Below are 26,250 nucleotides of genomic sequence, written 5' to 3'. Positions count from 1 at the left end.
ATCTTTTGGTTTTGAGGTTTTAATTAATTGTCAGCACAGTGAGCCATCTAGTTTCCCATAAGCAACTTTGGTAACACTTTACCTAAAACATCATAATGCATTATAGATACCTTCATAATGAAATGTAATGCATTCATAAAGTATTACAAACATGGCTATAATTTTTTATAATAAAGGCATAACACATTTTAGCCATGTTTATTATGCATTATGAATGCTCTATGAAGCTCTCATCTATAATGCACTATGGATACCTTCATAATGCATTCTAAATGTCAGTATAAGAATCAAGGATGCTTTGTCTTGCATTATGAAGGTATCTATATTGCATTATAGATGAGAGCTTCATAGAGCATTCATAATACATAATAAACATGGCTATAATGTGTTATGGCTTTTATAAATAGTTATGGCCATGTTTATAACACTTTATGAATGCATTATTAAGGTATATATAATGTATTTTTCATGCTTTAAGTAAAGTGTTACTGCAACTTTTAAACATCTATCGGCAATGTCTTACCAGCATTCACAGGCTGTATAGTAGTCTATAGACTTGAAAGAATGAAAGTAGACAAATTTTGACTCAACAAAATCTAACATCCAAAGGACAACATAAAAGAGGCTAGCATTCTGCTAAAGATGACATAACAAGTCAGCTGGAACTTGGAAGGTTTGGTCTGTTGGATTCAAAGGATGTAATAAAAAGCTGTTCAAGTATCTGTAGATCCTTCACCACACCACAGCATTCCTAGATATTAGACAACCAACCATTATACACACAGAGCATCCAGGGAGAGATACTATGAGCCTGTTCACTTCCAAAGGGAACGTGAACCACAACAGTCTCCAGCCTGCCCCCCTCCAGCCCCCTCAGCCTTGCCAGCTTCTGCACCACCCAGATGTCAGTTTGGCTGTAGGGGTGTAAGAAGAAAGGGCAAGAGAGCAGAGCACCAGGCAGGGATAGAGGAAGACCAAGGAAGCACCAGCAGCGTTCAACCTCTACCTCATCCACAGCATCTTCTGACACTTCAGGGTTGATGGTCTTCATAACCTTGTTCTTGTACGTTTTCCAAAGCGGATTCATGTTCACGACAAAAGGGCCTGTGTTTCAGGCTTTATCACCATTAAATGATTCCTTAAGGGACTGATGTCCTAGTCATGGATCTACAGACTCAAGCAAAGCTCTACTTCACATGTATACATATATATTCATCTGTGAAGATACAAGAAAACACAAACTAAGCTGAAGTCCAGAGCTCTTCAGACCAGTGCGGGTGGGAGCCGTCTCATGGTGTCCTGGCCAGTTGTCGTGTCCGGACCCAACGCAGACAGCGCTCCCGTCCAATGTCGGGACTAATGACAGACGAGGACACGCCCACCACGGCTCTGTTACCTGGAGACAGGTATGGGTTTTCTCATGAAACTTTTAGGAGTCCCCTTTTCAATACATGGCAGCCATTGTGACTTTGACAGGAATATGGGATGTGTAATTCTAGCTGTGGAACGGGCACGGCGACCCTGAAGACCGGCCACTCTCATGCCAAGGGTGGGAATGTCTGCAGTGTGCCAAGGGTGAAGGAAGCATGTGAACCTTGAGAGTTTTGGATGCTGGAAGAGAATTTCAACAGTTACGTTTCCAAATACTAATCTGATCACCATAAACCACCATACGAGTACCTCACTACTACCTGCCTATCTGCTGGCCGTGTAAGATGGGGGGTAAGACAGTTCTCACCAGGACACGTAACTCACACCAGTCTGTTAGCCTTCTGCTCACATATCCTACCACGTGTATGGTAACATAAACACTTACATCCATTCAATGCAGGACTGTGTTTTCAGAGTCATGTCAGCTTTTACTGGTACAAGTTTTCCTATGCATGAGCACTCAGAAATACATCACAGTCATTATTTCTGCTCTATTGCCCTAAGACACCATCCCGCAACTTCTTATGGATGCTATTGGTGCAGAAATAATGTCATTTAAGGTATCAGCCAATCAGAAAATGGTCTCTTCATCACGGTCTCCTAGCAACCAGCCTAAGCTTGATATGTGCTAGGACACGATAAAAGATTGATAGCTTTAAGAGTGTCAGTCTGCTTTTCCCCTCTGAAGAGACAATGGTTCAGAAGGATGATTTTTTATAGATAATTATGTTTTTGTTACTGTAGAAAATCTACATTTGTAGCACATAAATCTATTTTCATTTTATATCTATAGACCTCTCCATAAACAAGTCACATCAGGACTTGCAGCAACCATCCAAGACACTCATGCATTTATTTCACTCGACCACCAGCACATCTTATTTGGCTAATCAATACGTCATTAAGTTATTTAACTAATTAAATTAATTAATAAAGCGTGCTGCTGAGGTGTCTCTGAGGAGAGGTTTGAGAGTTTTTGTTCATTCTTGTTCGTTTTTATTGTGTTACTCTTAATTCAATTTGTTCTAATGAGAAGTACACTTACTACCTAGAAAAATAACCTTAAACATTTTCTTTGAAGTGACTCAGGAGACAAGGAGGCAATAATCACATTAAAAGCACAAAGAGCACTTAGTGAGTCTGCTGTATGAAATACTACAGCATTACTCTACATCACAGGAATACGACAGTAAATATCACAGAACAACACTTTAAGAGCCGATGAACTATCCATTGAACAACTACATACATAAAACACCTGATAATATAGCCAAAACAAAGTGCTTCATTTGCACAGATATCCTAACATGAAGACAGATGATGCTGAGACTATTTACTCCGTACTTGGCAGTCCTCCATTAGCAGATAGCCTTCTGGATGAATAATGACACTCCAGTGGGAGTAAATACAGGCACAACATGAGATACAGGCTGTCAACATGATCCTTCACTGCTCCCGGCCACTGGACCCTCCACAGACCACTGGCAGTTCCTCAAATTGCAGATATTTCCAAGCCACATCCTTGAAATTGTGACAGAGTTTGCTATCCCTCCAGCGGAGGATGGGCAGCCTGGCAGCAGCCAGCTGTGAGCTTACTTCCCTGGGTGATATTTTCAAAGTACGTCTCATAAACTGCTTTAGAGGTGTCTGTGCTGCTTCTCTCATCCAAAGAGCCTGTTTTATGTTACCATAAAAACTATGATAATCTGTAATATTATGAGAAGATACAACACTGGCTACCCTATAAATCTACCAAAATGTGTAAACTTAACATCTAGTAATACAACTGCAGCTGATTGATGTTAACATAAATGCTATCAGGAGAACCACCTGGACACTGTTCAGTCACTGGCAGCTTCAATTCACTTCATACTGCTTAGTCAGACAGGTAACCTCTGGTTTTGGTGTTGGGACGTCCACAGCTACAAACCCAGTAGGTCTCAGTCCACCCCTGACCCATGACCAAACAAACATGACCGCGTGGGCTCGGCTTTCAGTCTTCTTGGAAAAGCGGCCTGCATTATTCACGAAGACCCAACACTGCAGTTGAGATCTCAAAATAGAGACCAGTTCTGCTCCCTCGCACCAGTTGTCAGGGACTCATCAGCCAATCACAAGTCCCCGTCCCGCTTTCGCCACTGGGACCATTAGCAGACTCACGCTGTGAATGTGCAAACTCACACAAAGCTTTAGTCTACCTGTATACCCTAGAAAGCGTGTCAAATGTATGTTATGTATGTTAATTTATTAGTATTTTATTAGTTTGCATCCAAGTATTTAAAATATGAAGTTTTTTGGAATGTGTCTATATTATATACTACATTCTTAACTTCAAAAATAGCTTGTTGACATTTAGCAGCAAAATTCAAAGCATCATACAGCTCTGGAAAAAATTAAGAGACCACAGCAAAATTTTCAGTTCCACTCATTTCTTAATTTATGGGTGGGCTCCTGTGTACGTGATATACCATTTCCATTGTTTCTGAAGGTCACTTCAGGTCATCCTCCAATTTATGAGGCTCTCCTGGATAACTTGACGGTCATCTCTGGCATTAGAAAGACGCTTCTGCCCTCTACCTGGCTGGTTTTTGGTCATTCCCAGTGTCTCCTGCCTCACTCTGTTCTTGTGTACTGCTGTCTTAGAAAATCCGAGCCTGGATGCAGCCTGCCGCGCAGTGCGGCCTTCTGCCAGCAAAATCAGGGTTAAACCAGCAATTTAAAATGCAGATTTAAAAAAGATATAGAGCAGTCTGTTAATTTTACCAGAGCTGCGTATTTTTGGGAAAGCAGGGTGGGATTTAAGGGCCTCGTTCTGGAGCCCAGTGGCGGAGATACTCTGCCGATCCAGAGCTTTGAGCCATTGAGCTTCCTATCACAGATGCAGCATGCTGACCCAGTGAGCCACACACCACACACACTGTTCCCATTACTGACTGCTTGTTACGGTTACTGGTTCATTTACTATTGTTACCTCTCTTGCATCAGTGCATCAGACCTGATCAGGCTGTACTGGCTACCTCACTATTTGTATTTATGGTCAGTAAGATGACAGCGTCTGTGATGTCATCTCTATAGAGGATATTACTCAGATGTGTCCTGAGAGTGTCTCACTACGGACTCTCAGGCTCCAACGCCGCAGCACTGTAAATTACCTACCCATAGTACACTGCTCAAAAAAATTAAAGGAACACTTTGAAAACACATCAGATCTCAATGGGGGAAAAAACATGCTGGATATTTATACTGATACGGATTGGGTGATGTGTTAGGACCAAAAGGATGCCACATGGTTTGATGGAAATGAAAATTATCAACCAAACAGAGGGCTGAATTCAAAGACCCCGAAAATCAAAGTGAAAAAATGATGCAGCAGGCTAATCCATTTTGCCGAAATTTCATTGCAGCAACTCAGAATCGTACTCTACTCAGTAGTTTGTATGGTCCCCACATGCTTGTATGCATACCTGACAATGTCGGGGCATCCTCCTAATGAGACGACAGATGTCCTGGAGGATCTGCTCCAAGACCTGGACCAGGGCATCACTGAGCTCCTGGACACTCTGAGGTGCAACCTGGCAGCATCGGAAGGACCGAACCATAATGTCACAAAGGTGTCCTATTGGATTTAGGTCATGCAAACGTGGGGGCCCATCAATGGTATCAGTTCCTTCATGTTCCAGGAACTGCCTGCATACTCTCGCCACATGAGGCAGGGCATTGTCGTGCACCAGGAGGAACCCAGGACCCACTGCACCAGCGTAGGGTCTGACAGTGGGTCCAAGGATTTCATCCTGATACCTAATGGCAGTCAAGGTGCCGTTGTCTAGTCTGTAGAGGTCTGTGCGTTCCTCCATGGATATGCCTCCCCAGACCATCACTGACCCACCACTAAACTGGTCACGCTGAACAATGTTACAGGCAGCATGATGTTCTCCGCAGCTTCTCCAGACCCTTTCATGTCTGTCACATGAACTCAGGGTGAACCTGCTGTCATCTGTGAAAAGCACAGGGTGCCAGTGGCAGACCTGCCAATTCTGGAATTCTGTGGCAAATGCCAATCAAGCTCCACGGTCCTGGGCAGTGAACACAGGGCCCACTAGAGGATGTTGGGCCCTCAGGCCACCCTCATGAATCTGTTTCTGATTATTTGGTCAGAGACATTCACACCAGTGGCCTGCTGGAGGTCATTTTGTAGGGCTCTGCCAGTGCTCATCCTGTTCCTCCTTGCACAAAGGAGCAGATACCGGGCCTGCTGATGGGTTAAGGACCTTCTATGGCCCTGTCCAGCTCTCCTAGAGTAACTGCCTGTCTCCTGGAATGTCCTCCATGCCCTTGAGACTGTGCTGGGAGACACAGCAAACCTTCTGGCAATGACACATCAATATGCGCCATCCTGGAGGAGCTGAACTACCTGTGCAACCTCTGTAGGGTCCAGGTATCACCTCGTGCTTCCAGTAGTGACACTGACTGTAGCCAAATACAAAACTAGTGAAAAAACAATCAGAAAATATGAGGAGGGAAAAATGTCAGTGGCCCCCACCTGTTAAACCATTCCTGTTTTGGGGGTCGTCTCATTGTTGCCCCTCTAGTGTAGCTGTTGTTAATTTCATTAACACCAAAGCAGCTGAAACTGATTAACAAGCCCCTCTGCTACTTAACTGACCAGATCAATATCCCAGAAGTTTAACTGACTTGATGCTATACTATGATTAAAAAATGTTGCTTTCATTTTTTTTAGCGATGTACTTTGCACATATTTATTGATTTGAACGTATTTACTGACTATTTCGTATTTTGTGCATATTGTTAAATATCACATGTTTTGTCCTGACCTATGTACAATGACAACTGAAGAACTGAATCTGAATCTGGACCAATGGAATTAAAATGTGAGAGAGGAGCTTTTGGTGTCAGTACAGAAAGTGACCACCAGATGGCAGCAAAGCAGCCATCTTCAAATCACATTAAACTATATCCCCGTTTTTCACTGAAGCAAACATGAACATGATGTACAGAACATATTATTCAACACCAGAGGTCTCAGACTACCGGCCCACATGCCAGATCTGACTTGATAGAAGGTTTTATATGGCCCATTGCATGTTTATAATTCATTATTAATTAACTTTTGTTTTCTAGTTTGTACATTTTCATTTAAGTGATGTCCATATACTAGTTTTCTTAAAGATTAGCAGAATACATATGATACACAGATTTTTTTCTCTCTCATTTACATTCTCAAGTACCTCAATTAAAAGGCAATCGGCCATTTTATGACGATTTATGCAAGTACATGAGATGGGCCTTAACTGTCACGGCACGGACCAGGGAAACAGGAGCAGGGAGACGGAGAAATCGGGGAATGAGGGATTTATTAGGAAAGCAACACTACACATGAGGAAAAGCAGGCAGTAACGTCAATGAGAAGACTAGGGAAACACACTCGAACGCGGACTTAAATACACAGGACTAATCAACATGACTGGAAACAGCTGGTGACATCAGGATTCCACACGAGGTAATGAGGGGGCGTGGCACATGGGAGGATCGGATGAGCAGGGCATGACATTAACTTTCTATAACTGGTAAGGGTGCAAGTTTAGCAGATAGTCTAAAATCCTTTATTACTTGAACAGTTTAACACAATTGACTCAGATCATGCAGTGCATGCGTGACTCACATCCACGGTTGACTCACATCCACGGTTGACTCACATCCTGTAGTGATGAGGCCTCCTAGCCACTAGCCCCCACTTAATTTGAGTTTTAGACCCCTGGTCCACACATTCCCCTGCATTTAATGCCATTGCACAATAGGGGCATCATCACACATGGTGGCAACTAAGCTTTCTTTATATAATTCTCAAGTAAATGCTGCCATTTAGTTAATGTCTTCTGAGGCATCTGGATCAGGAAATGGCACCGTCCCTGCTGTTTGAACCTGGTCTGCTAGTGAAACCCCAACTCCAAGGAAGGAAAGCAAGCCACCACCCAATGTGCATGGGCCATGTGTACAGAACAGGGTTCCACGCCATAAAAACACCACCTGCAGAATAACAGAGAACCATGACATACAAAGATCACCTGCAGAATAACAGAGTACCGTCACATACAAAGACCACCTGCAGAATAACAGAGTACCATGACATACAAAGACCACCTGCAGAATAACAGAGTTCCACGCCATAAAAACACCACCTGCAGAATAACAGAGTACCATGACATACAAAGACCACCTGCAGAATAACAGAGTACCATGACATACAAAGACCACCTGCAGAATAACAGAGTACCATGACATACAAAGACCACCTTCAGAATAACAGAGTACCATGACATACAAAGACCACCTGCAGAATAACAGAGTACCATGACATACAAAGACCACCTGCAGAATAACAGAGTACCATGACATACAAAGACCACCTGCAGAATAACAGAGTACCATGACATACAAAGACCACCTGCAGAATAACAGAGTTCCATGACATACAAAGACCACCTGCAGAATAACAGAGTACCATGACATACAAAGACCACCTGCAGAATAACAGAGTTCCATGACATACAAAGACCACCTGCAGAATAACAGAGTTCCATGACATACAAAGACCACCTGCAGAATAACAGAGTTCCATGACATACAAAGACCACCTGCAGAATAACAGAGTACCATGACATACAAAGACCACCTGCAGAATAACAGAGTACCATGACATACAAAGACCACCTGCAGAATAACAGAGTACCATGACATACAAAGACCACCTGCAGAATAACAGAGTACCATGACATACAAAGACCACCTGCAGAATAACAGAGTTCCATGACATACAAAGACCACCTGCAGAATAACAGAGTACCATGACATACAAAGACCACCTGCAGAATAACAGAGTTTCATGACATACAAAGACCACATGCTGTCAGCGCAATGTTTCTGATGGAAAGGATGGGACTATTGGTTTGTTCCCCTGGGTGGAGCATAAAAATGTTACTTATTTTTTTAACTTCTCCTGTCGCTTGTGATGAATTGGATCTGGAACGGAATCGGAATGAAGATTCTTCAGTCCTGCATTGGTGGCCAGCAGAGGGTGCTACTCCAATCTGTGTGAAATGCGCGCACACACACACACACACACACACACACACACATGTATACAGGGTAAACATATCCTTATGGGGACCGCTCATTCATTTCAATGGGAAAAATGCTAACGTTAACTATGACAACCTTAACCCCTACCCTGCCCTAACCATAACCATAAGTAACCTAACAAAATACAAGAGTTTTTGCATTTTTAGTTTTTACATAGCAGTCACCAATTTTTATAAAATAGAGTTTTCCCTTATGGGGACCAGGAAACCGGTCCCCATAAGGGAAAAAAAATGGATATTTATCACGTTATGGGGACATTGTGTCCCCATAATGATAGGTAAACCCGCTCGCATACACACACACACACACACACACACACACACAAAAACACACAAACACACAGCCCCCAAGCTGAGTGGGACGCTGTGTAAAAACGGTGGGCAGGTCCTTTCTGCTCCTTTCTGCTCCTCCTGTATCCCCAGCTCCTCGACTGGCCCCATGCTTCAGACGCCCGCTCTCGTGTTGCTTTCGTTTGGCTCACGGCCGTGCTGACCGGCTCCCCACAGTCCTTCTGTCATGGCTAGGTGTCCCGTTACAGGCCTCAGGTGACATTCCAGAATAACTGAATGACAAACCCGCAGGAACCTTTCCAGCTTTCCAGTGTTGACATGGGATTGAATTCACAGGATAAAGAATAAATAAGGCAGCTTAAATAAAAATAATACCTAAGTGCTGTAATATGTTGACCTCATTAATAGTAAATTAACCAGCACATATGCCAACTTCTCAGCTGGATGAGTTAGATCTGCAGACCCATCTGCGATCTAGATCCCTGTGTTCGGCAGCGTACTCGGTTACCCTCCCTGCAGGCCCATCTGCGATCTACATCCCTGTGTCCGGCAGCGTACTCGGTTACCCTCCCCGCAGACCCATCTGCGATCTACATCCCTGTGTCCGGCAGCGTACTCGGTTACCCTCCCTGCAGGCCCATCTGCGATCTACATCCCTGTGTCCGGCAGCGTACTCGGTTACCCTCCCTGCAGGCCCATCTGCGATCTACATCCCTGTGTCCGGCAGCGTACTCGGTTACCCTCCCTGCAGACCCATCTGCGATCTACATCCCTGTGTTCGGCAGCGTACTCGGTTACCCTCCCTGCAGACCCATCTGCGATCTACATCCCTGTGTCCGGCAGCGTACTCGGTTACCCTCCCTGCAGACCCATCTGCGATCTACATCCCTGTGTTCGGCAGCGTACTCGGTTACCCTCCCTGCAGGCCCATCTGCGATCTACATCCCTGTGTTCGGCAGCGTACTCGGTTACCCTCCCTGCAGGCCCATCTGCGATCTACATCCCTGTGTCCGGCAGCGTACTCGGTTACCCTCCCTGCAGGCCCATCTGCGATCTACATCCCTGTGTTTGGCAGCGTACTCGGTTACCCTCCCTGCAGGCCCATCTGCGATCTACATCCCTGTGTCCGGCAGCGTACTCGGTTACCCTCCCTGCAGGCCCATCTGCGATCTACATCCCTGTGTTTGGCAGCGTACTCGGTTACCCTCCCTGCAGACCCATCTGTGATCTACATCCCTGTGTTCGGCAGCGTACTCGGTTACCCTCCCTGCAGGCCCATCTGCGATCTACATCCCTGTGTTTGGCAGCGTACTCGGTTACCCTCCCTGCAGGCCCATCTGCGATCTACATCCCTGTGTCCGGCAGCGTACTCGGTTACCCTCCCTGCAGGCCCAGGCACTGTGGAGCCTTCAGACTCCCATATAGTACCAGCTTCCAGAAAGTTCCGTCACCACCCCTGTTCACAGGACAGTAATCCACAATCAATAAAGCTAGAACCAAATATGGGGGGGGGGGTGGGGGTAGATGGCAAAAATAACATCCAGGGATTCTGGATGGAGATCAGAAAGCTTTCCAGGGGCTCTGGTGGTAAACGTTCTTTTTCATCGTCATGGTAACACCAGTGATCCATAATCCAGTGCCTGTATTCACAATTCACTTCTGCATGACCTTCAAGGTGTCACCCAGCTACAGTCCAAATGTATAGCAGAGGTACTGTGTAGCCAGGAGTGTGTCGGGGGGGTATGAGGGGTCTCATGCCTGCCCTGCAATCCAGGCAGGGGCAGTGAACACATTCCACTCGTTCTTATCCCCTCTGCTGGACCTTGACCCTTAGCACACCGACACCAACACTATGGCGAAATAACAGCACGCCGGCTGACATGACAGGCTTCCCCACTTTCCTAGTGGCCAGATCTGTCGGTAATGACGCCTGTTCATTTTTTTTAGGGAGATGTCTCTGTATTTTCAGCAGTGCTGACCTTGGCTTCGCCCTCTTGGCAGACCTAGAGGCTGGTGGTAAAAAAAACTCACTGGAGAAGATCTGCATGAAAGCAGTAAAACACCATAGTAACCTGATGAGGACTGCATCCACACCATGCTGGTTAACAGCACACATGCAAAGCAATGCAAGAAGGTCCTTCATGAACACCGATAATAGCTCTTGCTTACTGAATTTAAAGGGGCAGTTCACCCTAAAACTGAAAAAATATATTTTAGAGGAGCTTTAGTGCTATCAATCATCTAGGTCCAGGGTTGTCAACTCTCACGGATGTGGCGTGACACACTTTCTGCAAATATACATTAATTCATTATAAACTTAAAATTAGCTACATCTAAAGCGTTGGGGTAGTTTCCAAACCCTACAGACTATTTACAAGGTAATAAAATTCTTACATACATAAAAATGTGTGTGCAGACATGACTCGAATTGAAAATCTCATGCCAGCCAGCTGACCAAAGTCAACCCTGTAGGTCGTTCTACTGGGAGAAGCTTAGTTTTGGAGATATCAGCTGTAGAGATGTTGGGCTTCTCACAAATATAATGGAGTTTGGTAGAAGAAAATACCTGATTCAGATTAGGGATCTGTGCTGTCAAAATGCAGTGCTACCTTCCCAGTTGCTCCGCTGGATACTTGTACAAGCGTAAACTTGCAGTGAAGCAGACATCCAGTGGCAAATCCCATGGGCGCCTGCAGCTGTATGCCTGGACGCCCTGTGCATGCATTCAGATTTTTTTTTTGCCTCGCTACACCTGCAACAGAAATGTAAAAAGAGTCGGGCTGGACAATTCTGGGTAAAATATGAATCCTGACTTTTTGTGATTCAAAATCAAGGTCACAATTTTCTCAGTAAACAAAGTTGCTCAAGTTAGCAGCACCAGAGTTAAAAACACAACCACCAGAATAACATGACAGCACTGGACAAACAGCCTCTTTCCGCAGTGGAAGACGAGGGATTTCGTCGGCCCATTCGTCACTTTTCAGAGGCCTCACGATACCGGCCTGCAAAATATCTATAATCCATAGATTGATCTTTCGTTTATCACAGAATTTAAAAAATGATGTAATGTCATTCTGTGCCTACTAGGTCAGCAAATTTCACCACCAGTGGCGATATTAAACAGAAATAAATCAGTTATCGATATCTGTCAAAATTTCACATTAATGCATGTCAGATAAGTGTGTGTGGCTTATGTATCGATTGCATTGTGCGGACCAAATGTCCCCACAATGTGATAAAAACCTGTTATTTTCACATTGCGGGGAACATTATTTTGGTCCCTGAATTTTATAAAAATTTGCAACTGAAATCAAAAAAGTAAAAGTGTCAAGTCTTGTATGTTGTTTGGTTACTTATGGTTAAGGTTAGGGCTGGGTAGGGGTTAAGGCTATCTCTGTTGGGATTAGGGTTTTGCCCATAGAAATGAGAGTCCCCAGAATGATATGGATACCTAGTGTGTGTGTGTGTGTGTGTGTGTGTGTGTGTGTTGGGGGGGGGGGGCAGATAATCCTGCAGGCCCCCCTGGCAAGATCTCAAACTACTTTCCCTATCATCAACTTTGTCTGTCACACATGGGAAAAGCTAAATAGACACTGCATGACCACCCCTGACACCCCGAATACATTTCACTGGCAAAAGGTCAGGAAAACAGAAAAAGGCTAAAAAAAACACAATCTGCGTGTGTAATGTGGTCATGTGACAGTGATTGACCTATGACATGGATTTTTTTGTGGCTATGTTGTAGGTATTCACAGTGCACCAGTGTAAATTATATGAACTAAACTGAAAATAACTGACCAATCCTGGACCTGTTTGAGTTGTGACAGTTTGCTCGTCCAATCGGCATGCTGTCAGTCCTGTTGGCTGCCATCTATGTTCTTAGCCTCAACTGTCTGTCTCTAACCCATCCCGCCCCGCAGCTGTCTGCCAGCAGGACACCACAGCTTCTCTGCATGACTTTCAGCACCTGTCGCTCAACAGCCGGGGATCACAGCAGACCGACGCGATTCCATGTAGGACACAATGGAAATGACCAGAATGTGAAACGCTGAATTCTGAAACACGAGGACAAGCAGAGAGTTAGTGCCCATTAAATATAACTAGTATCTCCGGCCCTTTAACATAAAGAAGCCAGTCAAGCATGAAGAGTTGTTACAGAATGAGGTCCTTGGCCAAGCAGCAAATGGCACTTACGCAACACCCAATAAAATTAAAGACACTCGCGTTGCTCTCAGAAGATGGTATACGGTGTCAGACCCTGAGGTACCTGACGGCTTTTGTAAACATTTTATTGCCTTAGCTTGTGCTAACATGTAGAGGACATGTTAAAATAACTTAAGTACATAGAGCAGAGGGGCAGGGTAAAATGTAGTAATACTTTGGTCTCTCTCGTCGGTCTCTGTTAGTGGCGGCGTAGGACATTTTGTCGAGGAAGCTTGTGGCACCCATGATGCCCACCGTCAAGCTGGGCGACGATGAGAAATTGGGCGGGTATCGAACCCACAGCGCGTGGCGTTTGTGCTAATCAGAAGACCATGAAGGAGGATCAGTGAAATGAGGGTCACGGGGTCACCAGGGTCGCTCTCAGGTGCCAGTGATCACACCCCAAGATGGCCACGCCCTGCCTTCCTTGACAGATCTGCTGAGTGAGCACTGACCACAAGTAACCTGAACCAGCACACGCTGATCCCCTCCTAATCTCCATGAGGACCGACATAAAGAAAGGAAGCGGCTCTCACAGAAACTCTGCAGGGCCGCGAAGTGGTAACTAATAGCTGTACCTCAAGCTGGCCTGAAGCCTCTGAAAGACAAGCCAATCAGAAAGGGACACAAGGCACATTATCCCCAGTACCTACAAGTTTGAATTCCCACTCCATTTTCCTGAACACTGATGTACCGAAACAAACAACTTTGAAGTTTTATTGTCACATGTGTTCCAAGGATCACAAGGAAATTCTTATGCTGCAGTTGCAGGATAGGGCATCAGGGGACAGGACAAACAATACTGCAATACAGGACAAACAATACTGCAATACAGGACAAACAATACTGCAATACAGGATAAGACAATACAGGACAAACAATACTGCAATACAGGACAAACAATACTGCAATACAGGATAAGACAATACAGGACAAACAATACTGCAATACAGGATAAGACAATACAGGACAAACAATACTGCAATACAGGATAAGACAATACAGGACAAACAATACTGCAATACAGGATAAGACAATACAGGACAAACAATACTGCAATACAGGATAAGACAATACAGGACAAACAATACTGCAATACAGGATAAGACAATACAGGACAAACAATACTGCAATACAGGACAAACAATACTGCAATACAGGATAAGACAATACAGGACAAACAATAAAGTGCAATACAGGATAGGACAGTGTAGAAAAACAGCAGTAAAATACAGGATAAGACAATACAGGACAAACAATACTGCAATACAGGATAAGAGTGCAGGGCTAACAGCAAACAAATACAGGATGAGACAGTGCAGGACAAACAGTTCAACAGTTCAAACCAGTGCTGAGGTTGAGGACTAAGCTTGGGCTTCTGTCGAAAAGCACCCAAAACACCAGCATGATGGAGCTTTTCCCCTCTTTCCTGGGATATAAAATGTGTGGAAGTATTCAAAGCATAGCAAACACCATACTATGAGCTGAAAACGAGAACCATGGCTGGAAAATCACTGCTACCAGGCTACCTAGAGGATGGAGTTACTACAGATTATTCTAAAGACCTTTGGTCATTGAAACAATGTGGTTATTGATCAAGTGGTTTAAACGAGTCAACAAGTTTGTTTCTTGCTATTATTTGAGTCTTAGAGGCCATTCTAATAAGTTAGTAATTAAATAATTATTACTGTCTCGAGGAATGGTGTGAGTGTGCCCTGTGATGGGTTGGTGCCCCATCCTGGGTTGATCCCTCTGGGGTAGGCTCCGGACCCCCCACCACCCTGAACAGGACAAACAGTTTTAGAAGATGGATGGATGGATGGATGGATAGTGTCCGGTGTCATTATACCTCCTTAATACAACGAACAGAAGAATGATGCACACGTCTAAAGGTTTATCCCAAAACCAGAGGAGCAACACAACTTAGGCCCCTGCAAGCTTATCATCTCACACAGAGGAAATGCAAAACTGGATATTAGATATCATATAATGGACAACAAAACAGATTTAAGGGTGTACTGGGTAGTTTGCAGCCCAGTGTGAAGCAGTCAGGATGAGGATCAGCACTTCTACATCGGAGGCCATGGTTCTCAACCAGAAAAGAGTGGACTGCCCCCTCCAGGTTGGGGGTGAGTTACTGCGTCAAGTGTTTCGGCATCTTGGGATCTTGCTCACGAGTGAGAGAAGAATGGAGCGGAAGGTCGACAGGCAGATCGGTGCGGCATCAGCAGTTATATGGTCCATGTCTGTCACGTTCAAGACAGAACCGAGTAAGAAGGCAAAAATTTCGATTTACCAGTCGATCTATGTTCCTACCCTCATCAGTGTTACACGTTCAGGGTAGCGACTGAAACAATATCACAGATACAAGTGGCAGAAATGAGTTTCCTCCACTGGGTGTCTGGGCTCAGTCTTAGAAATAGAGTGAGGAGCTCGGACATTCAGGAGCGGCTCAAAGTAAAACCGCTGCTCCTTCGCCTCAAATGTGGTGATTCGTGCATCTATCGGGAATGCCCTCTAGAAGCCTCCCTCAGGAGGTGCTCCAGGCATATCCAACCAGGAGACCCAGGACATGCTGGAGAGACTCTCTCTCTCGGCTGGCCTGGGAACGCCTGGGTATTCCCCCAGAGGAGCTGGAGGTAGCCGGGGGAGGGAAGTCTGGGCATCTCTGCTCAGACTGCTGCCCCCGTGAATCGGATAAGCAGTGGACAATGGATGAACGGGGGCAATCAAGGAATCAATTGATTTGAATTGATTTCAGAATCAAGGACATTTATAAACTAGAACTACTATGTTTTTGATTTAACTGCCGATTTTAAAAGAATTCATGCTAAAATATGGTCCATATGGTCCCATTAATTAGATCAAAGAAGCAAACAGACTCCCAAGCCTTATGTTAAAATCTTTATTAAATGCAGATAAGAACATATCCTAGAGGGGGCCCCTCCCCCTCCCCTCTGGGCACTCACAAACCATTAAAAGAACACTTTCAGACAGCAGCCTGTCCAATCAGGGCAGAATGAAGTTGAGCCATCATGTTAAAAAACATATAACCTTCACAGAATTGTACAAAGCGGTCACAGCCTAAGGTCTGGGAGGGACATCACGCACAGCTCACAGGCCACGCACAGCTCACAGGCCACGCACAGCTCACAGGCCACGCACAGCTCACAGGCCACGCACAGCTCACAGGCCACGCACAGCCTACAGGCCACGCACAGCCTACAGGCCACGCACAGCTCACAGGCCACGCACAGCTCACAGGCCACGCACAGCTCACAGGCCACGCACAGCTCACAGGCCACGCACAGCTCACAGGCCACGCACAGCTCACAGGTCACGCACAAACATTAAACTCAATCCCATCTGATCCCAAAGTGTTCTGGGATCTCCTTACAACCGCAGAGCAACATCCTGACAGTCTCACCATGCAGAACCTTCAAGTTAAACAGGATTTCAAAACAGGTTCAAGCTGTTCCTCAAATCGCCAAAAATGCTAAAGAAACTTCACCAAAAAACCCCAAATGTGAAATTATTCCAGCTACACTGGCCATCTCATATGTCACCACTGCGGGTCTCATTTCCGCAGCTCTTATCTGGGTCAACTGAAATACCGTCCAGCGGTAGCCAATGGGATCATCGCTCTGCCGTTCCAGCCGGCTTAGCGATTTAGAAGCTCACGGCCCATCGCGCAGCATCACATCAGCTGGCGGCGCCTCTTGGGTCCTGCCCACAGAGCGCCCCACCCCCCCCCCCCCCCTCGCCCCGGGTGACTCCCAGAAAGCACTGGCTGGCCATACGGAGGCACCTGAAAGTCAGGCTTCTCAGCACTGCAGCTATTCCGTAAATTAAAAAATAGTCACAAATCTGAGATTGCTACACACACACCAAGCAGTACCAACCCTGTTAGTGTGCAATAACATCCATGGACACAAAGCACATGCACCCACACGTTACATTTTTTAAAAGCTACTTAACCAGCCAATAAAAATACCAAACATATAAACAGAATCTACAGTAAACGTGAGTGTCTTTGCAGGCGTTTCAGCACAGACTGGCAGGGCACGCCTGGGTTGCGGAGAGGCGGAATCGCTGGCACCCGCAGCTCCGGCTCCACCCCCCACCTCTGCCCACTTCCTCTCAGACGGCACGCTCTCGCAGAGCCATGCAGGAAGACGCGGCAGCAGTGGCCAGCTCCAGAGCACATGCGCAGAGGCAAAAACAAACAAAAAAGTGCAAGCTTGCCCTTTAAAAGCAGGGCAGCTCATACACGAGATCACGAAGATCCTCTCTTCACATGTATAGGTCAGAGCTTTATTTCACAGTTTTAAAACATATAGATAATACAGCAGACATCATATTATCTCATTCTAAAACGTCACCACCACACCCATGCAGAATCTTCCAAAATCTTCGTAGTGTGACTCTGTACCTCCGCAGTCTTGCAGATGTGCTTTTAATAGTCAGTTGAAACAGATTTCACACCAAATGGGAAACAGGAAAGAGGCTGATTGTCGCCGCCCTGGTGACGAGCAGGCCCCCCTTCATTTCAGCATGACTGGGACTCTCAGGCTGACACTGTGTCTGGGACACAGCCGATTTCAATATTGACCAGTAACTGTCTTGTCTTCATAGTATGGACCAGGGGCTCAGTAAAGCTCCATTAAAATCACTTTACACAAACTAAAAGATGGTGGGGGAGGGGGGGGGGGGCATTCCTCAAAAGCACTGCCATTTGTTATTTGATGTTCGCAAAATTCCAGAACCGAAATGAAATTTTGCTTCAAGTGCGGAGACGCCCCCCCAGCAGCTTTCAATGGGGCACCCCCCTGCGTCACCTGGTGCTCACGTCGACAGTAGCTGCGCGGAGCAGGGGGGCAGAGCGGCTCAGGAGGGGGGGGCCTCAGGCGGCCGGCCCGTCGCGTACCGTCTCCGTCATCCGCCATGCGCTGTAGTAGGACAGGCTGAGGCCCATGGTGGCCAGCAGGGCAGCCAGCTGGTTTATGCCTCGGTCCTGAGGCGGAGTCCGCACCTCACCCGCCGCCTGCCGCTGTTAAAGGGACACTGTGAATTAGCGGGTCCGGCTGGGACGGAACACCTGGCCCTCCCTCCACATTCATGTTCCCTTCACATTTTGCTTTAATGTTTCACTCCACTGCGATCACCACCATTGCCTTCACCCCCAGCAGAGCTGCACTGACCTGGAGGAGCCTGAAGTATCCTGGAGTGAGACGGCCAAGCCTGATTATCATGGCTCCAGCACGACAAGACGGACTGCAACACGGCTCTGATCTGCGGGAGGGAGACAGCACCCTAGGTCAGGCTCCCCCCCCCCGCACAGCAGCGTATCAGCCCCGCCTCACTGAGAAAACCCCATCAGTGTTGCGAGGCAGACACTGGGGCGAGGCTGGGCTCCACACCACCCAAAGACCCAGAATGTAGTCACCCGCCCCCTCCCTCTCTGGTCAGGAACACTTGATGCCTCAGGCCAACATGAGCATCAAAATCCCCCCACTCTCCCACCCCCTCTGCGACCTGCACCATCTCCCTACAGACTGACCAATCAGATCAGACGGCATGACCGCACCAGTCCCTTCACATCTGGTCCTGCTTTGGACTCAACGCACACCAACACCGCCCTATCACATTTTATGAATGCGCTGAATTAAACACGCAAGCCTGAACTGGATTCAATAAGCAACAACAGAGCTTTCTTTGACGTCCAATTAACCACTCTGGTGGAAAAAAAAGGGGAACATTAAGGCAAGTTTCAGACCGAAAAGTTTCCCCCACGATTCATAACTGCCAACTTCAGTTAAAGAAAAGGAGCTTTCTGACCGAACAGCAGAAAGCTGCTCCAAAAAGCTCGAGAAGCTGACCAATAATTGGGATTCTGTAGAAATCTGCCCAGAGGTCCGGAGATCCAGAGTATCAGCAGATGGGGAATTGACTCGGCACTGTGGAGTTTAAGCATTAACCCAGCGGAGGAGACTGAGGGAATCGCTTACCCAGGACTACTATCGAGAGGAGAGCAAGAGCAGCCGTATTCATATAAACTACATCTACCTCTGAGAAGTCGGCAGCGTAACATATGTGGGAGTGAGGGGGGTCCCTTTAATATTCTACAAACCAAGCTATACAGCAGTGCGGTTCAGGGGTGAAAATGGAATAACTAAAACACACCAAAAAGAAATCCCAGGCCATGGAAGATTTCAGGAATTCAAGCAGGTTCAAGGAATGGGTCGAGTACCCAGATATGTGTGTGTGTGTGTGTGTGTGTGTGTGTGTGTGTGTGTATGGGTGTGTGTGTGTGGTGCGGGGATTAAGAAAAGGGGAAGACCCTTAGAATTCTCACCTTCAACAGGCTGTTGGGCACCGCCGGTTCTCCACACAGGCCCGCCTGCCCACCAACTAAAAGCCCCTGGCAGCAGATAACATCCCAGAGCTCAGCGAAAACTCGTCGTACTGAGTGGGCTCTGCCTCACGCTCCGCCCTTTTATACAAGCCACCCCATCCAACCAGAAGGGCAGGCTCACGCACGCGCTCACACAAAACAACACACGCTCACACAAACCAACAAACACTCACAGAGCTGTCAGCACATGTCACTTTATCAGCAGACACACCTCCAAAGTCGTCAGAAGAGACTCTCTCATCTAGTAGGCACATGGGAATGTTTTCTCGTGGAGTGTGGAGGTTACAACAAGCCTGAAAGCACAATTGCGTCAAAGAGCTATGGAGAGTTTCCGAGATAACCACAGCACCTTAACTGACCCACTAGGCTAGTGGAAAGCAGAAAGCAGATTTGCGGAAAGCAGCCAAAGGGAGGACCGGGATGTCTGGTCACATGACCAGCGACCACCATAGAGGGCCAGGCAGACCACATGGGTTGTGACATCACAGCAGGCATGCCCATTCCGGTCTGCCTGCAGGTCACGCAACCAAAATGGCTCCTTTACTGAAAGCCTAAATTGCATACAGTGAATCAAGCGACTACATCTAATGCAATGTGACAGCGCCAACTATGCCTGGAGCCACAAACCCTACCCATGCATAAACGCAAAACTCAACACGAACCAGACAGTCATGTGACCACCGAGCAATGTGGTAAAATACAGCTACACAGCCCATTGCAGCATAGGTTCCATTCTGCGCTACATGCGCCCCCACCCCAGTTAACTCTGTGACCTTCTTTCACAGAGCAACACCAACATGGCATCAATATAGTCACACCTGTCACCTGAGGCTACTGACACGTTTACACCTCACAAAAGGAGTGCCCGTAGAAGAAAAGCGAAATAACTCAGTTTTCCATCAAACACAACCACGTAAAGTGGGTGGAGGAGCAGCCGTCTGCTGAGCCTCCCTAAAATTCATTAAGGAGACTGGTTGAGTGCCATGGACACAAACCGTTTGGCAGATTAAATCCAGCAGCACTTAGAAGGTGCAAAAACATGTGTACTTTTAAAAAAAAAATTAAACGTACATCTGTACTTTTAAGAAAAAATACTACGTCAATTACACTAAATATAAATGTCCTAGTGTGGTTAATGAAACATTTCCAGCTGTCCGTGCACATCACCCAAAAAACCCAGAATGCAGCCACCCCCCCGGTCAGGAACACTTGATGCCTCAGGCCAAAATGAGCATCAAAATCCCCCCACTCTCCCACCCCCTCTGTGACCTGCACCATCTCCCTACAGACTGACCAATCAGATCAGACGGCATGACCGCACCAGTCCCTTCACATCTGGTCCTGCTTTGGATTCAACGCACACCAACACCGCCCTATCACATTTTATGAATGCGCTGAATTAAACACGCAAGCCTGAACTGGATTCAATAAGCAACAACATTTCCAGCTGCCCATGCATACGGCATATGGGTGTGTGACCTCACTCTGGGTTCCTCGCCCATTCCTCACTCTCTCCCCAAGCCAGAGAAATGCAGATCAGCTCAAATGGAAGCTCTAATTGCCCCTGATGCTTGCATAGGTGTGGGTGAAGATGATCAGGAAGCCAATGACAGGCCTATGCAAAACACCCATATCTCCCTTACATACTCCCTTGTCTCACAATACCCCACTGAAGGATTTCCACTCCTCTGAACAGTAAGTGTCTGTGTTGTTGTGACAAGAGATTACAGTGCATTTTAACCTATATACCACAACGGCATACTTACATACAAGTTATGTCAGTCCCTGTCTATACAATCAAATTAGTTTAGCTAACAGGTACAAACTATGTCGTACAAAGATAAGGGTGGGACTGTAGCCTATTAGTATAGGACACTAAGCATTGGTACACCCTGAATGGGATTCCAGTCCATCTCTGGGCAGACATAGAGGACTGCTGGCCAAAAGCAGAGTACTCAGAGGGAACCTGCTTAGTATGGCAAGAACATGAAAACTACACAGACTGATTAGATGACTGGAAACAAGCGGAATTATGCTTTTCTCTAATCTTTCACAGACACTATACATTTTAAAAAGTTACCTCCTGCTTAAGAAAGGGGAGATGTTTTCCGGACAACAACATTCGGAGAGTCACTATGCCCCAGCTAGAGTAGCTGGTTTCATAACATCTTTACGCACGAGCCCCATACTTACACTGCAGCAAACCTGGAAAAAAAAACCTAATCACTGGTTAACAAGAACTGTTGCACAAAAGAGAGACTGAAAAAGCCAATTACACATTAAGAGTAGCCAAAGCGCCAAATTCCCTCCTTTCGCTGACAGCCAAACCGACCACAAGGTTCTAGGGCTCACGGTCTAATATGCCAGTTCTCCAACGACGATCCGATTAACCACACTACTAGACCTGGAATTTCACCACGTATCAGGATTCAGCAGGGAACCTCCTCTCCATCTACGTTCCCCTCCCGAACTTCTACTTAAATCCAACATAAACGCCCCCGCCCGCAGGAAAAAATCTTTAGACGGGACGTAAGTTAAACTGGAATCGTAAAATACGCCCAGTGCTGCCGAATCATTTGCATTAATATGAAGGAGCATGAAACGTAAGTGACGGTCACGATCGGCTCGTGACAAAATCATCAGACGAACGAACTAGAGTGGAACGTGCGTATAAAATGTTCAGAGAAAACGAAGACGATGCTCCCTTTCAGTCGAAGGCGTCTTTGAGTGATATCCACTCTTCTGATTACTTTAGATCAGTTAATTCGGATAAAGTCGTGTTTCCCTCAAATGCAGGCTATTTCAGTATGCATCGCCGCATTGAAACAATCTATTACGCCGTTTCGCAAACTTACACTCAGTCACCCGGCCAAATAACCACGAGAACATGAAGTCCTCTAAAGTTATTCCAAATATACTTACGCACGCACCATATCCGGGTCCCGATCCGGACAGCCGTGTCGGAAACTCTCGCTTAAGAATCTAAAACTGCCAGTTCAAATAATAAGAAGCTTACGGAACAACGCTCTGTTGCGTCACGATGTAAAGTCGTGCGGCGGTTATTCGAACATTTTTCGTCTGCATGAAATCTGTGCGTCTCTGTTGGTCACCAGATTAACCCTTTGTTTGCCGTATCTATTCATTCGACGCCGAAGCAAGTTAATCTCTTACCTGCCCCTGTGTCCCTCTGTCCTGGTCCTGGCCGAGCTCTGGCTGTTGGATGACACCTCACGGTGCACACGTAGCACGTTACATACAAAACCAATACAGCCTATATGTTCGGGGGTGGGGAAGGGGCTGACAAATGAGCTCACAGATCACTGTATGTACGTAACCCCCCGGGGTGTAATGTACTGACAACAGGTCGTTCTCCCCACCCCAATAGCATTTATCTCTTTCCTGGATCTCAGCAGCTCACAATACTATTGTACTATAATTAGCTCTCCCAGTTGGGTGTTTGGTCCACCTCAAATTAATGTAATTTATTTGCCTCCAATGCTGAACCTTTCCGATGGTTGACCAAATAGATCCTCTTTCTAAATTGATTAAAAATGTATCTAGAGAAGTTTACCATTCTAAATGTATGTATTAATTCTTCAGCAGTGTGCATTCTGTTACAAATACCATCAGTCCAAGTAAATGAATGAAGTAGCTAGCACAAATGTAATTTAGTCTAAGGACGAGTTTAAACATATACCTTCTCCATTGTTAGAGACAGCCTTCGTGGGGGATACGTTATGCATTTCATGGATGGAATTTGAACAGTCTTACTCCAAGTATCTTATCAACAGCGAACCAAAATACCACTGTTGTTCCTTTCAGCTTTTTCCTCACATATAATGGAAATTTCTTACCCCCTCCTACCAACCGACTGCTCATTTGGCAGTCCCCTGCCCCCACCTTGCAAAGGCAGTCTTCTCAGCCCTTCCTGGTAAACCCCTTCACGTACACAGAGTACCATCAAACACAGTCTGACAATGACAAAGTGGCATTCCATGACAAAACTATGAGATTTTCCCTTGCTAAAGAAATGATTTTCGACTGTCTTTTGCCTGGAATTGAAATGTCTTTTAAGTTTTCATTATAGTACACAGTTTCTCAAATCCAACTAATATTTATTTGCCTCTTCCACTCAATTGATCTTTTGCTCAATGTGTTGCTTTGTAGTTAAGTAAAGAGCAGTTGCACCAGTGCAAAGCCAGCTGATATTACAGATATAAGCCTTCCCAGGTCACTTTGAATGAAGAGGTACTTGAAGATGACGGTATTCACCTTATTGTTAGGTCAAATTTGGGGTCCTTCTGTGTACACTGAATGTACACTATATGGACAAAAGTGCTGGGACACCTGGCCATTATACCCACAGGAACTTTTATCACATACCTTGCTAAACAGATAGGTATCAATATGAAGTTGGTCCCCCCTTTGCAGCTAAAACAGCCCCCACTGTTACAGGAAGGCTTTCCACAAGATTTTGGAGTGTATCTGCGGGAATTTTTGCCCATTAACTTAACGACACCACAGTTATTTGTGTCAGAGAAACTGTTATGGGGGTTAAATGTGTGGTGGCCATGAAGTGCAAACACCCCCCACCCCCAAAAAAAAATGAAAAACGCGCTTTCAAATGAAAATGCCCTCCAAATGCAAATTGCATCCCCCAAATGAAAAATGTGCTCGCTAAACGCTGAACACAACATTAATTTCTACCAGAAATGGTTGGTACATTTGTATTTGACAAGGATAGTCGCTGATTGGACGGACACACTGTCTGTCTCGTTAAGAGGAAGGAAGATAACAGGAGCGCGAACCAAGAAGAGTTTCAAAAAAATGCAAAGATGTATTGTCCTCATTGTGGCAAAAAGATTCCCGAAACCTTGCAGGCGAAATTTTGCACTGGTTGTGGTAAGGGGCTTAAAGAGATTCTTGATGTTGAACCCACCTCTGAACTACCTTCAGGTAAGATAAGCAAACGGTACGTCATTGTTGCTAATGGAGTCCATGGAGCACTTGTTCAAGCTACTGAGTGGCATTCCCATGCCTGGCGGTCTACAGGCTACACATGCTTGTAAAAAATAATGTTCAAAAAGACTATTAGTTTATACTAAACAGTATAAATATGTGTGAGTATAAATACATTAATAACATGAGGGAATGACATTGTTGGGGTAAGGAAACTGTCAGAAAGGGCGTGTATGTACAAGTAAACATGCGTGCATGTTAGTCTATTGTTGTGCATACTCCTGCGCTGTATTAGTTTGACTAGTACAAGACATTACAAAATAGTAATTTATGCACAACTATAGACTGACATGCACAACAATAGACTAATATGCACAACAATAGACTGGGGCTACTAATAAATGTTTTTCATTTTGGGGGGGGCGGGGTGTTTGCACTTCAGGGCCACCATATAGATGAGATGTTCTGACGGCTAGATGCACCAGCCTTCAAACGTTAACATTAACTAGTTTATGACCACCACTGCTCCTGGCAATCGAGCGTCCTGCAGGGATAAGGTCCCAGGACCTGGGATGAGCAGCCTTCACTCAGTTCAGGAAGGGCCCAGGAACTTGGCACCAGGAGCCACAAAAGTTCCCAGTCAGGAAGGGCCCAGGATCTTGGCACCAGGAGCCACAAAAGTTCCCAGTCAGGAAGGGCCCTGGAACTTGGCACCAGGAGCCACAAAAGTTCTGCACTGCTAAATCACAGACCAGATAACGTTACCCTTAAAAATACCCCCCTGGGACTCTACTGAGATTAACAGTGAAAATTGTATTATAATATGCAAAACAGCACAAACAAAATACAGCCACATCATTTTTAGTTGTATTTTTGTGTTAATCCAGAAGAGCACTTGTGAGGTCAAGCACTGATGGTGGATGTGAAGACCTCTCAATCTCCATTTATCCCAAAGATGTTCAATAGGGTTGAGGTCAGAGCTCACCCAGTTATATCTTTATGCTTCCCAAGACATTTTTGACAATTCTATGCTACCAACTTTGTGGGAATAGTTTGGGGAAGGCCCTTTTTAGTTCCAGCATGACTGTGCCCCAGTGCACAAAGCAAGGTCCATAAAGACATGGTTGGGTAAGTTTAGTGTGGAAGAACTTGACTGGTCGGCACAGAACTCTGACCTCAACCCCATCAAATGCCTTTGGGATGAATTAGAATGGAAACTGTCAGCCAGGCTTTCATCTCCAACATCAGTGCCTGACTCAACAATAATGTGAACACTGTGATCTTCAAGGACCTCAGACCATAACTGTGTATGCCCTCATTCAAAGTAACCTGGGAAGGTTTATATCTATAAATTAATCATGCATTACACTAGTGCAACAGCTCTGTAACTAATTGAAAAGCCAAACATTTAAAGTTAGCCTTCATGTCCAACATCAGTACTTGACCTCAGAGCTATGCTTCAAAGTCTTGTGGAAAGCCTTCCCAGAAGAGTGGCAGCTGTTATGGCTGCAAAGGAGGGACCACCTTTATATTGATGCCTATGGATTTTGAATGGGATGTTATAAAATTTCCTGTGGGTGTATTGGCCAGGTCTCCCTATACTATATTATCCATATAGTGTAAATGGGTATAATTAAAAGCAATTAATTCATTATTTTCAGTTTCGTAATCAAAATATGTATTGTACATTCTTCTTGCTTAACCCCATTATTATAAGCATTGTGTCATAATATAAATTTGCTTATTATAAGGGAAATGTGAAAAGTACTATAAAAACTTTGGCCACAAATAATT

The 26,250-nt window shown here is 45.6% G+C and overlaps 1 protein-coding gene across 17 annotated transcripts in view; it reads right to left on the bottom strand.

The window, feature by feature from the left end:
- The window catches only part of LOC111844553 (uncharacterized protein C1orf232), a 28,857-nt gene extending 6,000 nt beyond the window's left edge, over positions 1–22,857 (bottom strand). For 2 of the 17 annotated variants that reach the window (XM_072716249.1, XM_072716250.1), the window contains exons 1-2: positions 22,428–22,654; positions 4,896–5,003 (exon numbers count right to left, since the gene is read on the bottom strand). In XM_072716249.1, the coding sequence (XP_072572350.1) occupies positions 4,896–5,003; positions 22,428–22,430 (111 nt within the window). In that variant the 5' untranslated portion in view covers positions 22,431–22,654. The other 15 variants (XM_072716252.1, XM_023813103.2, XR_011992933.1 and 12 more) reach the window with 14 other exon arrangements.
- Between the last annotated feature and the right edge of the window lie 3,393 nt (positions 22,858–26,250).

The sequence above is a fragment of the Paramormyrops kingsleyae genome, chromosome 9 (assembly GCF_048594095.1).
Source record: "Paramormyrops kingsleyae isolate MSU_618 chromosome 9, PKINGS_0.4, whole genome shotgun sequence".
NCBI classification, from domain to species: domain Eukaryota; kingdom Metazoa; phylum Chordata; class Actinopteri; order Osteoglossiformes; family Mormyridae; genus Paramormyrops; species Paramormyrops kingsleyae.
This window is presented reverse-complemented; position numbering and strand designations above follow the sequence as displayed.